The sequence below is a fragment of the Gavialis gangeticus genome, unplaced genomic scaffold (genome assembly GCF_001723915.1).
Source record: "Gavialis gangeticus isolate Ggan-Ray unplaced genomic scaffold, GavGan_comp1, whole genome shotgun sequence".
Taxonomy (NCBI): domain Eukaryota; kingdom Metazoa; phylum Chordata; order Crocodylia; family Gavialidae; genus Gavialis; species Gavialis gangeticus.
Window position 1 is genome coordinate 182,790,714 of NW_017729024.1, and position 10,699 is coordinate 182,801,412.

Consider the following 10,699-nt stretch of genomic DNA (forward strand, 5'->3'; position numbering starts at 1 on the left):
ATCCAGGTTGTAGCCATATTGGTTCAGGGGATTCCTGATTGCCTAAAAGCAGGTTGGACAACAGACTGGATAAGGGGTCAGCAATCTACGGTCTTACTGGTACAGGGCAAATTGGTGGCACAGAACTGTGCTGTGCCACCCATCCCCTCTGTTGAGCCTGCTGCTCCATACCCTTTTGCATACCCTTGCTGCACAGGGGTTAGAGATCAATGGCAAATGTAAAACTTGGGCAACTGGCTGCTCCAGAAAAGAAGAGACCTGTGGCCTTCAGAGAAGGATTGGGTTGCAATGGGGTAGGCCACACGGCCAAAAGACTGCTGACCCCGACCAGATAAAAACACTACAAGAAACAAACCTACAATGGAAAAAGATGACCCACTGTCAGCGATCTGATCTCTTCCCCATCTCCAGTTTCCATTAGTTCTTAATCAATCAATCAGAAAAGGAAAAAAACAACAACAACAAAAAAACTCACCCGCTTTCAGATGCACTCACTATATACTGTTTTTCACTGGAGGCAGAGGCCTTGGACAAACAAGTAATTGAGGCTGTATGACCAAACAACAAAGCTCTGGGATTAATCTGCAATCAGAAACATAAAGTATACAGTAAGCACAGTGTATGTACTAACAAAGCACTTAATCACTTAACCAGAAAAAAAGTTTTCCAAAGGTTTAAATAAATATTACATTAGACACACACATTCGTAGCACACGTATGGAAACAATATTTTAAAAGAGAATTACACTAGGAGTTAACTATGTGAAATGTTGGTCTGTTATGCAAGAGAACCAGTTTCCAACAGGGGCTGGATCAAAGGTACATATGAAAGCTTTTACTCAACTTATTCTGCCAACATTTTGGATCACTGCCATATTTGTATATATCAAAAGGAAGGACCATGCTGTATTGCTATAAGGATTAATGCATTATTTATTAAATCAAGTCAGCATATGACTCTCTCCAAAATGAGTTTTAAAGATTAAACAAAGAAAAGCTAGATCACAATTTATGAAAGACCATCCTTAGTTAATACCCTATAGTTATCATTTCCTTTGATAAACTGCACCTCTCCACAGTGCTTTTTTATCATAGGCACCTGCAAAGCATATATGATTTCTGAGGCATGGGTTCAGAAAGCAAGCCCCTCTGAGTTTGGGAATTGCATGTATGCAGTATAGCTTGCCTTATATATGGTACTGCTTTTGTTAGAAAATCATACTACTTTTCTCCTTCACAGTTTGGGACTTTCTGCATGCAAATAAACCACTATAAAAAAAACCATAGGAGCCGATTTAGGATAGACACTTGCAGCTTTCAACTGAAAGCCGGAAATGGAAATATGCAAGCAAGCAATCTGGTTGTAAGCAACCTGGTAGCCATCTTTCCAAGTCAGTTTCTATGGAAACTGACACTGAACAATAAAAACACGCAAGTATTTTTAAAAACTTTAACACAGGTTCCTGAAATCAGGTGCCCATTTTTACTGGTGGCTACTGTTGGTTTGAAAGAAATATAAGCCTGTGGCTCTGGTGCCTAGAAACATCACGAGGAGAAGGAAAATAATGACTTTAAAAATTAATTACCCTTGCTAACATTAGCTCATGTAGAAAAAGGATTGGAAAAGCAACTGAAAGAACTGAGAACAGCTATAGTTGAGGCCAGTGTTTACTTGTTCCAAAAAGTGACTAAAGGAGAAGAGAAAATGCTTCTCTCACCCATACCTACACATTGATAGTTCATATCAAATTGATCTAGCAGTTCTCTCCAAAACCTAAGACCAGGAAATGAGTGATTGCAACATGTCATATTTCAGCTAGTTTCAACAAATTTCCACGTTACAATATTGTACTTGAACTGTTTCTACAACGACAACATGTAAAATAGTGATATTCAAAGTCTTAATTCTGATTGCGAGGCATGAAATTAAAAAGCATGAAATTATACAACCAGTAAACTTAGTTTTGTTTTGTTCTGTCCTATTTAATGTTTAAAAAAAGCTTGGAACTTAAGGTAACTTCGTTAAAAACACTACAATGTAAATTAAGCTGGCTACTGGGGTACTTATGACAACCTAAACCTATTGTATCATGGTGAACTGTTCATAAATGCAAAGCATTTTGGGGGGGAAAAGGAAAGAGGGTAGAGATGAAAGAGCAAATGTGAAGGATAAAGTTATTAATCAGAACTTCCAATACACACAGTTTCAACTCACCTCCAGATTTAATGAAAGGTCCCAGAGACATATCTGTCCATCATGGCATCCAGTGACAATCATTGACACATCGTCCATTAACAGAAGGGTTGATATGCAGTGCGTTGGTGCTTTGCGACCCCAAAGGACTATAGGTAGAACAAGGCTATTTCCTGCCATTTTGCTTTCACACCTGTAAATTTCATCAAGATCATAAATATCAAAGATAAAGTTTCATACAATTGTGTCACTTGTTTTTAGGTTGCAACTGCTTAGCCCAATATTCAAAAGACACCTTGCAATTTAAACCAGAAGAACCCCAAACCATAAATAAATTACCTGTGCGCCTCTGTAATTCTCAGTTTTAAGAACTGAAGAAACTAAAACGGAGACAGGGTTCATTCATTTACTAGTGTGTCATTTCCTCTAAAACCCCTCTTACCTGTCTCAACTGCATTTTCCATTATTTCTAGAGACTGTAAAATAAAATTCTGAGATAGGCAAGTATAACCTGGGTCTCACAGCCCCCAACACCAGCATATAAAACTACCGTGCCCCTGGAAGGCATCAAGTTAAGAATTAACTGCTCTCTTGTTGTTTAATCAGTGGCTCTCTCAATTTTCTACCCACGTTGGAATAACAGGTAGTGTACATGACCTCTCCAGTAAAAGAGATGGGAACATGAAGCAATTTTTAGCACTACTTTATAAGAATGTTACAGGAGTTTTTCCATAAGGAAGATATTAAAAATAGTAGTTATATCAAAGTGTGGTTTAATGCTACAAATACTTTCTTATTCAGACTTGTTCCTTAGTATGCAACTGGGAGTATAATTACGGTCATATTTTTTCTGTAAAATCCTTACTGTTTTTTTACTCATGTTATTCTTGCAACTCTAACAAAGCTATTAGAGAATGGAATGGATTCTGGTTTGCACATCTTTAACATAATGTTTAACCAACTTCTAATTGAAGGCCCAGCTCTTCTCCTATTAAAAGACAAGTGTTGTACGGTTGTAACCCAGGGGAAAACTCTACCCTTGGAACTTCATTGATGATACTGAAACATAAATTGTAAGGTGACTTTTGAATATCGGCTAACCCCAACCCCAGCTGACTGTTGGCTGATTGTGGGTTGGACTCAATCTTGTGAGATCCCTTCCAGTCCCCAATGTCTATACACCAGAAATAATTGTCACACATTTGCCTAATTTTAAGCTATGGACAAGCATTATATCTCTAGCAATGAATATGCCCTTTTAGGGGCACAAGAGAGAATGTACAGGTATTCAAGTGGCTCATGATGAGAAAAATGTGACGACTCCACCAGAAAACATTAGCCATTTCAAAAAGCTATTTCTCCAGAGACAGAAAAAAAAAAGACTTTCTAGCACCATGTGCAACCCTTATACACTTTCAATGTATATGATAAGGATCCCTAGGACCACAAGTATCATAGGCCACTCACAGATGTTCCTTAAAGGCATGACAGTATCTGATCTGCGATCACAATTGCAACTCCTGCCACGAGTATCCCAATCACAACATATTGGCAAGTGTAATCCCGGTCTCCTCCTGCACTAGTAAGTTGAAAGAAGGCAGCCAATAGTCAGCTGGGGCTGGGGACTGGCCCCAGGGCAATCCTCAGCCTCAGCTGACAATCAGTTGATTGTCAAAATATGTCAGCTGGGTGACACGTGATTTTTATTCATCCCAGGCTGCTGCAGCCTGATCCCAGGGTTCCTATGCACCAGGATGAATAAAAGCTACATGTGCTGCCCAGTTGCGTAACATGCATGGTTTTATAGGTCCAAACACATGGGGATCTTGGGATTGGAAAGCCTCTCCCTGATCCCAGGGCCCTGTCACACTCGGACCTTAGGATTGCAGAGAGGCTCCTTGATCCCACGGTCCCTGGGCACAAGGGATGTCAGAAAATCATGCGTGCAACCCAGCTGCATGTGTGGCTTTTAAATGTCTGGGTGCAGGAAGTCCAACATGGGTGAGGGGAGGGGGAAAGAAGGCTCACCGCACCTCCCCGCCACCACTCCACAGGTTGGGTGAAGGTCTGGGGTTCATGAACTAGTTCTACCCCCGGCCCAATTAGGTGGGGGACAGCCATGTTGTGGACCCTGGGGCTGCCCCATGCTGGATCCTGACACTTAGCTGAGTGTTGGGATCTGTCATGGGTCAGCCCCAACCCGTCACATGTTCAATTAAAGGTGCAATACAAAAAAGTCAAAGTTGTTACACGTTACACGTGGAATAATTTTGTGATTTATTTAGTATATTGTCATGCCTTAAATTGATTTGAATGTGTAGCCAGTTATTATTTAAGGCACGATTAACCTATTAATCATATCTTAACTGTAATGTGTATCAGGGGCCCTAGAATCCCCCACTCTCCTCTCTCTACTCTGAGGGGGAGGGAGCGAGAGCTCTGATAGCCTGCCCAGTATCATGCTGACAGGAAGTCCCACCACTGCTGCCCCCTGCCTGGTCCTGCCAATCAACTTATCAGTATGCCCAGACAGGGGAGCTCTGTTAGGCTGAATTCTCAACACTGTAATTGAATGCCTGTCCATACCCATAACAGTAATAGAAGTTTGGCACAAACTAAGGTCTCTGAGTTTGCCTGGCCAACAGTTAAAAGTCTGTCTATCTATAAAAAAACATTGCATTACAGGTTTCCAGTCATTTTTCAAAACAAAATCACACTTGCAAAAGAACACATAATAAGGAACTACTATTTGGGCACAGCTACACATTGTTGTATGGTGCCTTTCTTACTGCACCATCATGTTACTTAATGGCTGTGCACAGTTATTTTTGGTCACTACGTTGCCGTAGCAATGCACTATAACAAGGGAGTATGTTGCCATGGCAATGTAGTGGTGGCATCGCGGTTTTTGCCAATGGATGCTACAGCACCATAGCATCTTGTGTTGATGCACCGCTTGTGTCTTAATTAAATTAGATTAGCCTAGGTCCATGAAGATGCACTATGATCACATCATTACTACGGACCTACTATTGCAGATACTACCTAACATCCTTTTACTTTTGTGTGCCTTAAATTTAGTATTTTATTAACGTGCTATACACATGGCAACACATCATCTGAACAAATCTTAAGCTTGTATAAATCAATGACTTCTTGGTGGTGGAAAGAAAATACCATGCATTTAGCATGCTTAACCAACAATTACTTTTAGCCTTAATATTGCTACACATTTGCTCATCGCTTTGAAGTGTTTATAATCACACACTTGAAATCAGTCATAGTTAAATCTGGCTTAAGCCAAGTTTGTCAATTTCTTTCCAGTTCCATGGAGAGCAAAGGATTGATGTAAACAGAAGCTATCTGAACTGTATATCTCCCCTTTGGCATGGAACATGTTTAGACCAATCAAGCATGAAGTCTGTACAAAGTAAAAGTCAACAATAAATATGGGGGGGGGGCGGTTAAACTAGAGAGAGTACACAAAAGTCATTCTAGTTCCTACTATTTTCTTCTAATTGTTAAATTGTAATAAGTATAAAATATACAAGCAAAGAAAAAGTCTGTCAGGAATGACTGACTTTTCTTATCCATTTCATTTTAGAGCCAGATTCAGAGTCTCAACACTACGCTGTATATTTCAGTTTAAAATGTAACACCTTTACTAGAGCATTTAGTGGGAAAAGATGGGGAAAAAGGCTGACTGAAAAAGAGGAACTGCTTGTTGTGTTTGGAATCACCAAACTTGCCAGAAGCAACCCTTGGATAGCAATCATCCTTCCTCAAAAGCTTCAGTTTTCTGCACCATGATGCTTGCATCACAGAACTGGTTAAAGCACGGGTGACCAAGATATCTGGCTACAGGTCAGATAGGGCCTATGGAGCCATGTCATCTGGCCCATGGGACTGCCCACAGGTCTGAAAATTTGGTGGTGGGAAAGCAGTGGCAGCATTAATTGCTATGGACCAGCCCTGTGCCACTAATCTGACCCATAGGGCCAGATAAATTGGGTATCACTGTGTTAAGCCAAGAAACATTACAAAGCTCATCTCATTTATTAAACTTAGCTAAAAATAAGCATTCTTTAGGATGTGTTTTAGTACCTGCTGTCTCATTTATGGTGAAAATAACAAAGCACATGTCTAGAGATATACAACACTATAACATTTATAAATGAATGATGGGCTGCAAGCGAACTTTCGGATATACGTAAATAAAGGAAAAAGAACAGCATGAAACTTCTAAAGAACAAATCAGATCTACCAAGTGGCAAATTTCTGCGAAGTCTAAAGCAACATAAGGAGTCATTAATTGTGAAACAGGCTTTTTTGATGGGCTGTTTCTTGTATATGATTAGACTAAACCATAGTTCTTTAAAAAAGGTAATGAACAAAGATAATGCATACCAACTTAAAAAGTATAATTATACATCAGAATGAGTTTCTATAGCAATATGCCTGATTAATTTTATCCTGCCTGGCTAGTCAAAGCCACTACATCATAATGTAATTTATAGAATAAAAAAAAAAAACAAAAACCCTAAATCCTCCAGAAGTTTTCCTGTTAACTAATAAAAAGCAATATTGAAAAAATATCCATGTAAGAACAAGTTAATCTGAATCACTTAATTAACAAAACAGGTTTTCAAAGCAATAGGAATAAGAGAATTGCAACAAATCACAATGCAGATGTAAACATAAGTGACTTGTGTATTGGTGGAATGATTAAAAAAAACCCACTGCAGTTAATAAGATTTTCTCTATAAAAGCTAATATTTATACCAAACATAACCAATAGCCACAAATACACAACTTAAAATCAGCAACAGAAGAGGAAAAACTTCCTAGTCAGGACTTCCTGCAGTCCTATAATATCTGAGCTATAGTTTCACCTTCCTAAAGAGCTCTCTGCCTCCCAGGAAGTCAATCCTTTACCCCAACCAATTGTAAAAAAAAAAAAAAGGAATAAAAAGCTCAGCTGGTGCTAGTCGTGAGACCAGGTTTCTACCCATACACTCTCATACATACAAACATAGACGCCCTTGTCTTTTCACTTCTATGATTAGGTAGAACATTGACTCAGAAACCATACTAAAACTCTTGATTTCATGATAATTATCCAAAAGTTTCTGTACTGTTTGTGCAACTCAGTAAGTGGTACCTCACTGTGAAAATAATCTAGCTGCTTACAATTTTGAAGAAAAAAATGGACATGGTAATCCCTCAATAGATAAAAGACACTGATAATCCTAAAAGGGTAGAACGTTATTTTCCCTAATGTACAGTATACGTGCCCTTATATTTCTTTAAAGCCCAAGAAACAGATAGCAGAGTCTATATTTGCAGTAACTCAGCCTTTAAGTCATCTCCTAGTATCACAGCATTTTTAAGTTAATGCAGAAGTCTCTTTATTAAAGCACGGGACTTATATTTTCTCCATTGCAATTTTTTGTGTGTAAACTAAATGTTTGAAATCAGCTATTTCTATAAACTTAGAGAAAAAAGAACCTCATGACATTTAAGTAAAAGTTAGGTAACAGCCATAAGATTTAGGGGAAAGTAATATTTACAACCTATGAACAGTGTAACACATGCAAACTTAAACTTATTTATCTGAAAAGAAGAAATTAAACATGAACAGCCAATAAAACTTCACACACTTCTACAAGAAAGAATAATAACATCTCAAAGCTTTGCACCTAAACACAGAACAAATACACTCAGAATCCCAACATTAAGTTGTTTACAAAAGAGAGGAACTAATCTTCATAGCTACCTGTTTTCTTCCAGTTTTTTATTATGGTATCTCAATAACTTCATTAAGAACTTTGTTTTCAAAAAACACCACGAAGTCATGTTAACTGATGATGAAAATGAGCTAAAACAACAGAGGATGGCTTCTCTAGCATTAACAAACACCAAATACATCACACATAAGACAACCTCCTTCTACACTAGTAAGCAATCAATATTTTTTTTACATCAGTGATGACAAACTACAGTAAACAGATAAATATTGCACCTAACAAATACTCAAAAAGCAGAAGGAAAATGAATTCCACAGTGCAACATGACATTTTAATTATCTGTATCTTTTTCATGAAGGACTTTGGCAATTTTTGAAGGACCTGGAACATGGCATTGAAGTTGAAAGTCCAAAACTGGACTCCAAATCTCCCATTCTAATACTTGTACCTCCTCTACCTCCAACTGGAGAGTTCAGTTTTTAAACACAGCTCCAAAACTGCCAGTGGTACCTAACTATTGGAAGAAGGAGAAATCAAGATAAAAGTCTTAAGGAAAAAGAATGGCTGTTTTAATATACCGAAACAACTTCAAAACCAGTGCAGTCTGTATTTACTTTCCCCCCTTTCAAACTTCTCTTGCTCCCTCCCAGAATCTCTGGGTACTTCAATGTCTGCAAAACGCACTGTGCCAGGAAATGGGACAGCAGCATTAGGCCTTTGCAAATATATTCAACTCTTCTCTATTCTAGATCTCCTGTACAACCTTGACTCACAATTCTAACACAGACCCCTGGAAACAAAATTCTTCTCTTCCAGACCAAATGTACTATCTTTAAGGGCATGTGAGGGACTGATTTAAGACCTGGTAATTTCTCCTTCTGTTCCCAACCCACTAAACACACCCCCAATCACCCCTTGTATCTCTGTGCCTGTGGTTCAACATACATCCTGCATCCCACATTGCTCTGCTATGGATTAAGTTCAAAACATCTGCTGGATCTGAACATCCTGATGGTTAGTTTTTGCACAATGCAAAACATTAGTTCCCAATTATGGAAGTAACTGTGTATTGAGCAATTATATCCGTGACCTTAACAAATATGTATAAAGCTTTGCAAGGAGTCTTGTGGTGAAAACCATAACTGTTCCACATGGGGTATGCAAAGAAAAGCATGTGAAAAACAGCTAAATTTCAAGAAAATAGCACTTTAAGGTGTAGGGGTGGTGGGAGGTTGAGGGGGTTGGCAAAAGCCAATAAATGTTTCCCTTAAAAACAAAACAAAAGCTATAGAAAATCCACTTGCTATCTTAAGTGATATTGTGCCAAATTAGAAAATTAAAAGATATTCATTAATAAAGTGTAAAATACAGAAACTTCAGTGTTGGTTTACTTCAAATGCCAATCTCTATCCCGTCTTAACAGCTATGGAAGTCTTCAAAATGTGCTAAAATATTTTATATGCTGGCAGCAGCAGTTCCTCAATACAAGGATGACAGTCTTCCAGTAAATAGATAAGTTATTGGTGAGTCCACAGATGATCAAGGAGACCAATCTGGGAGCTGCATGTTCAAATGAAGAAATGGCAAATAGTTCCAGGAGGAAGGAATATCGTAGATCCTGGTGATGTTGGGTCACAGCTCTTTCCCTCTGGATAGCTGAGACACACAGTGAAGTAAGTTTGCTTAAAATGATCAATACCTTGTTGAATATCATGGTGCCATTGGGAATGATTCAGTGCTCAAGTTTCCCAAGTACTGATGTTAATATTGCATTTCGTCAGACTGGCCTTCAAGATGTCCTTGAATCTCTTCTTTTTCACCACCTCTAGTGGTGACCACCAGTCAGTTAGGAATATAGGACCCATTTTGGAAGCTGGTTGTCAAGCATCATTATGACGTGTCCTGTCAAAAGAAGCTGGCACCATATAGTCATGGCTTCAATGCTGGTGGTGTTTGCCTGAGCCAGAATGCTGGCATTGGTTTTTCTGTCCTTCCAAATGATATGGAGGATTTTCCAGAGATGTCATCAATGGTAATGTTCCAAGGCTTTCAGATGTTTCTGGTATGTTGTTCACATTTTACATCAATACAAAACAGGGACAATAACCTGATGAATGAAAAGTTTGGGTCCTGAGGTCATGATCATTTAAGACGTGACTAGAGAGCTGTCTAAAGGCAGCACTGGCAGATTTTAATTATTGTTGAATATCCTCTTCAGCATTCACTTTTTGAGAAAGGTAGAGAAAATCCTCTAAATAATCTAGAGGCTGACTCCAGATGGAAGTTCTCTATCAGCATACATAGTTAACAGATGTTTCACTTCTGTTTTCTATACTAAAGAAAACTTCAAGAGTATCCCTTCTACACACCAACATGCACAAAAATAGTTATTAAAGTACCATTGAGTGAAAATGGTACTTTAAAAAAAAGTGTCCAAAAGTGTCATATGATTTTATTAAGTAAGTTCAGGGTTTTTTAGAACATTTTTAATACACATTCTACAATGGAGGGAAAAAAATTAAACAACATTTATTTAATGTTAAAAATTAAACAAGGATTAAGGATTAAGAATAATGTTCTGGTAAATTATTTCAAATGAATCTACTTTACCAATTATAGGTGGGTTGAAGGAAGGGGAAGGGGGTTTGAAAGGATATAAACTGATCGTGAATAAAATGCATTCATGGAAATTAGAAGATTTCCAGCCAAAGGCCTCAGATTCTGGAACAGCTTTCCAATAGTAAGCGCGCGCGCGCGC

The 10,699-nt window shown here is 38.4% G+C and overlaps 1 protein-coding gene across 3 annotated transcripts in view; it reads right to left on the reverse strand.

The window, feature by feature from the left end:
* Window positions 1-10,699, reverse strand: part of WDR7 (WD repeat domain 7) — a 400,912-nt gene that overhangs the window by 383,576 nt on the left and 6,637 nt on the right. For 2 of the 3 annotated variants that reach the window (XM_019518172.1, XM_019518171.1), the window contains exons 2-3: window positions 2,216-2,387; window positions 476-582 (exon numbers count right to left, since the gene is read on the reverse strand). In XM_019518172.1, coding sequence (XP_019373717.1) covers window positions 476-582; window positions 2,216-2,374 — 266 coding nt within the window. In that variant the 5' untranslated portion in view covers window positions 2,375-2,387. Of the gene's footprint in view, window positions 1-475; window positions 583-2,215; window positions 2,388-2,636; window positions 2,709-10,699 lie in introns of those variants that run through there. The other variant, XM_019518169.1, reaches the window with a different exon arrangement.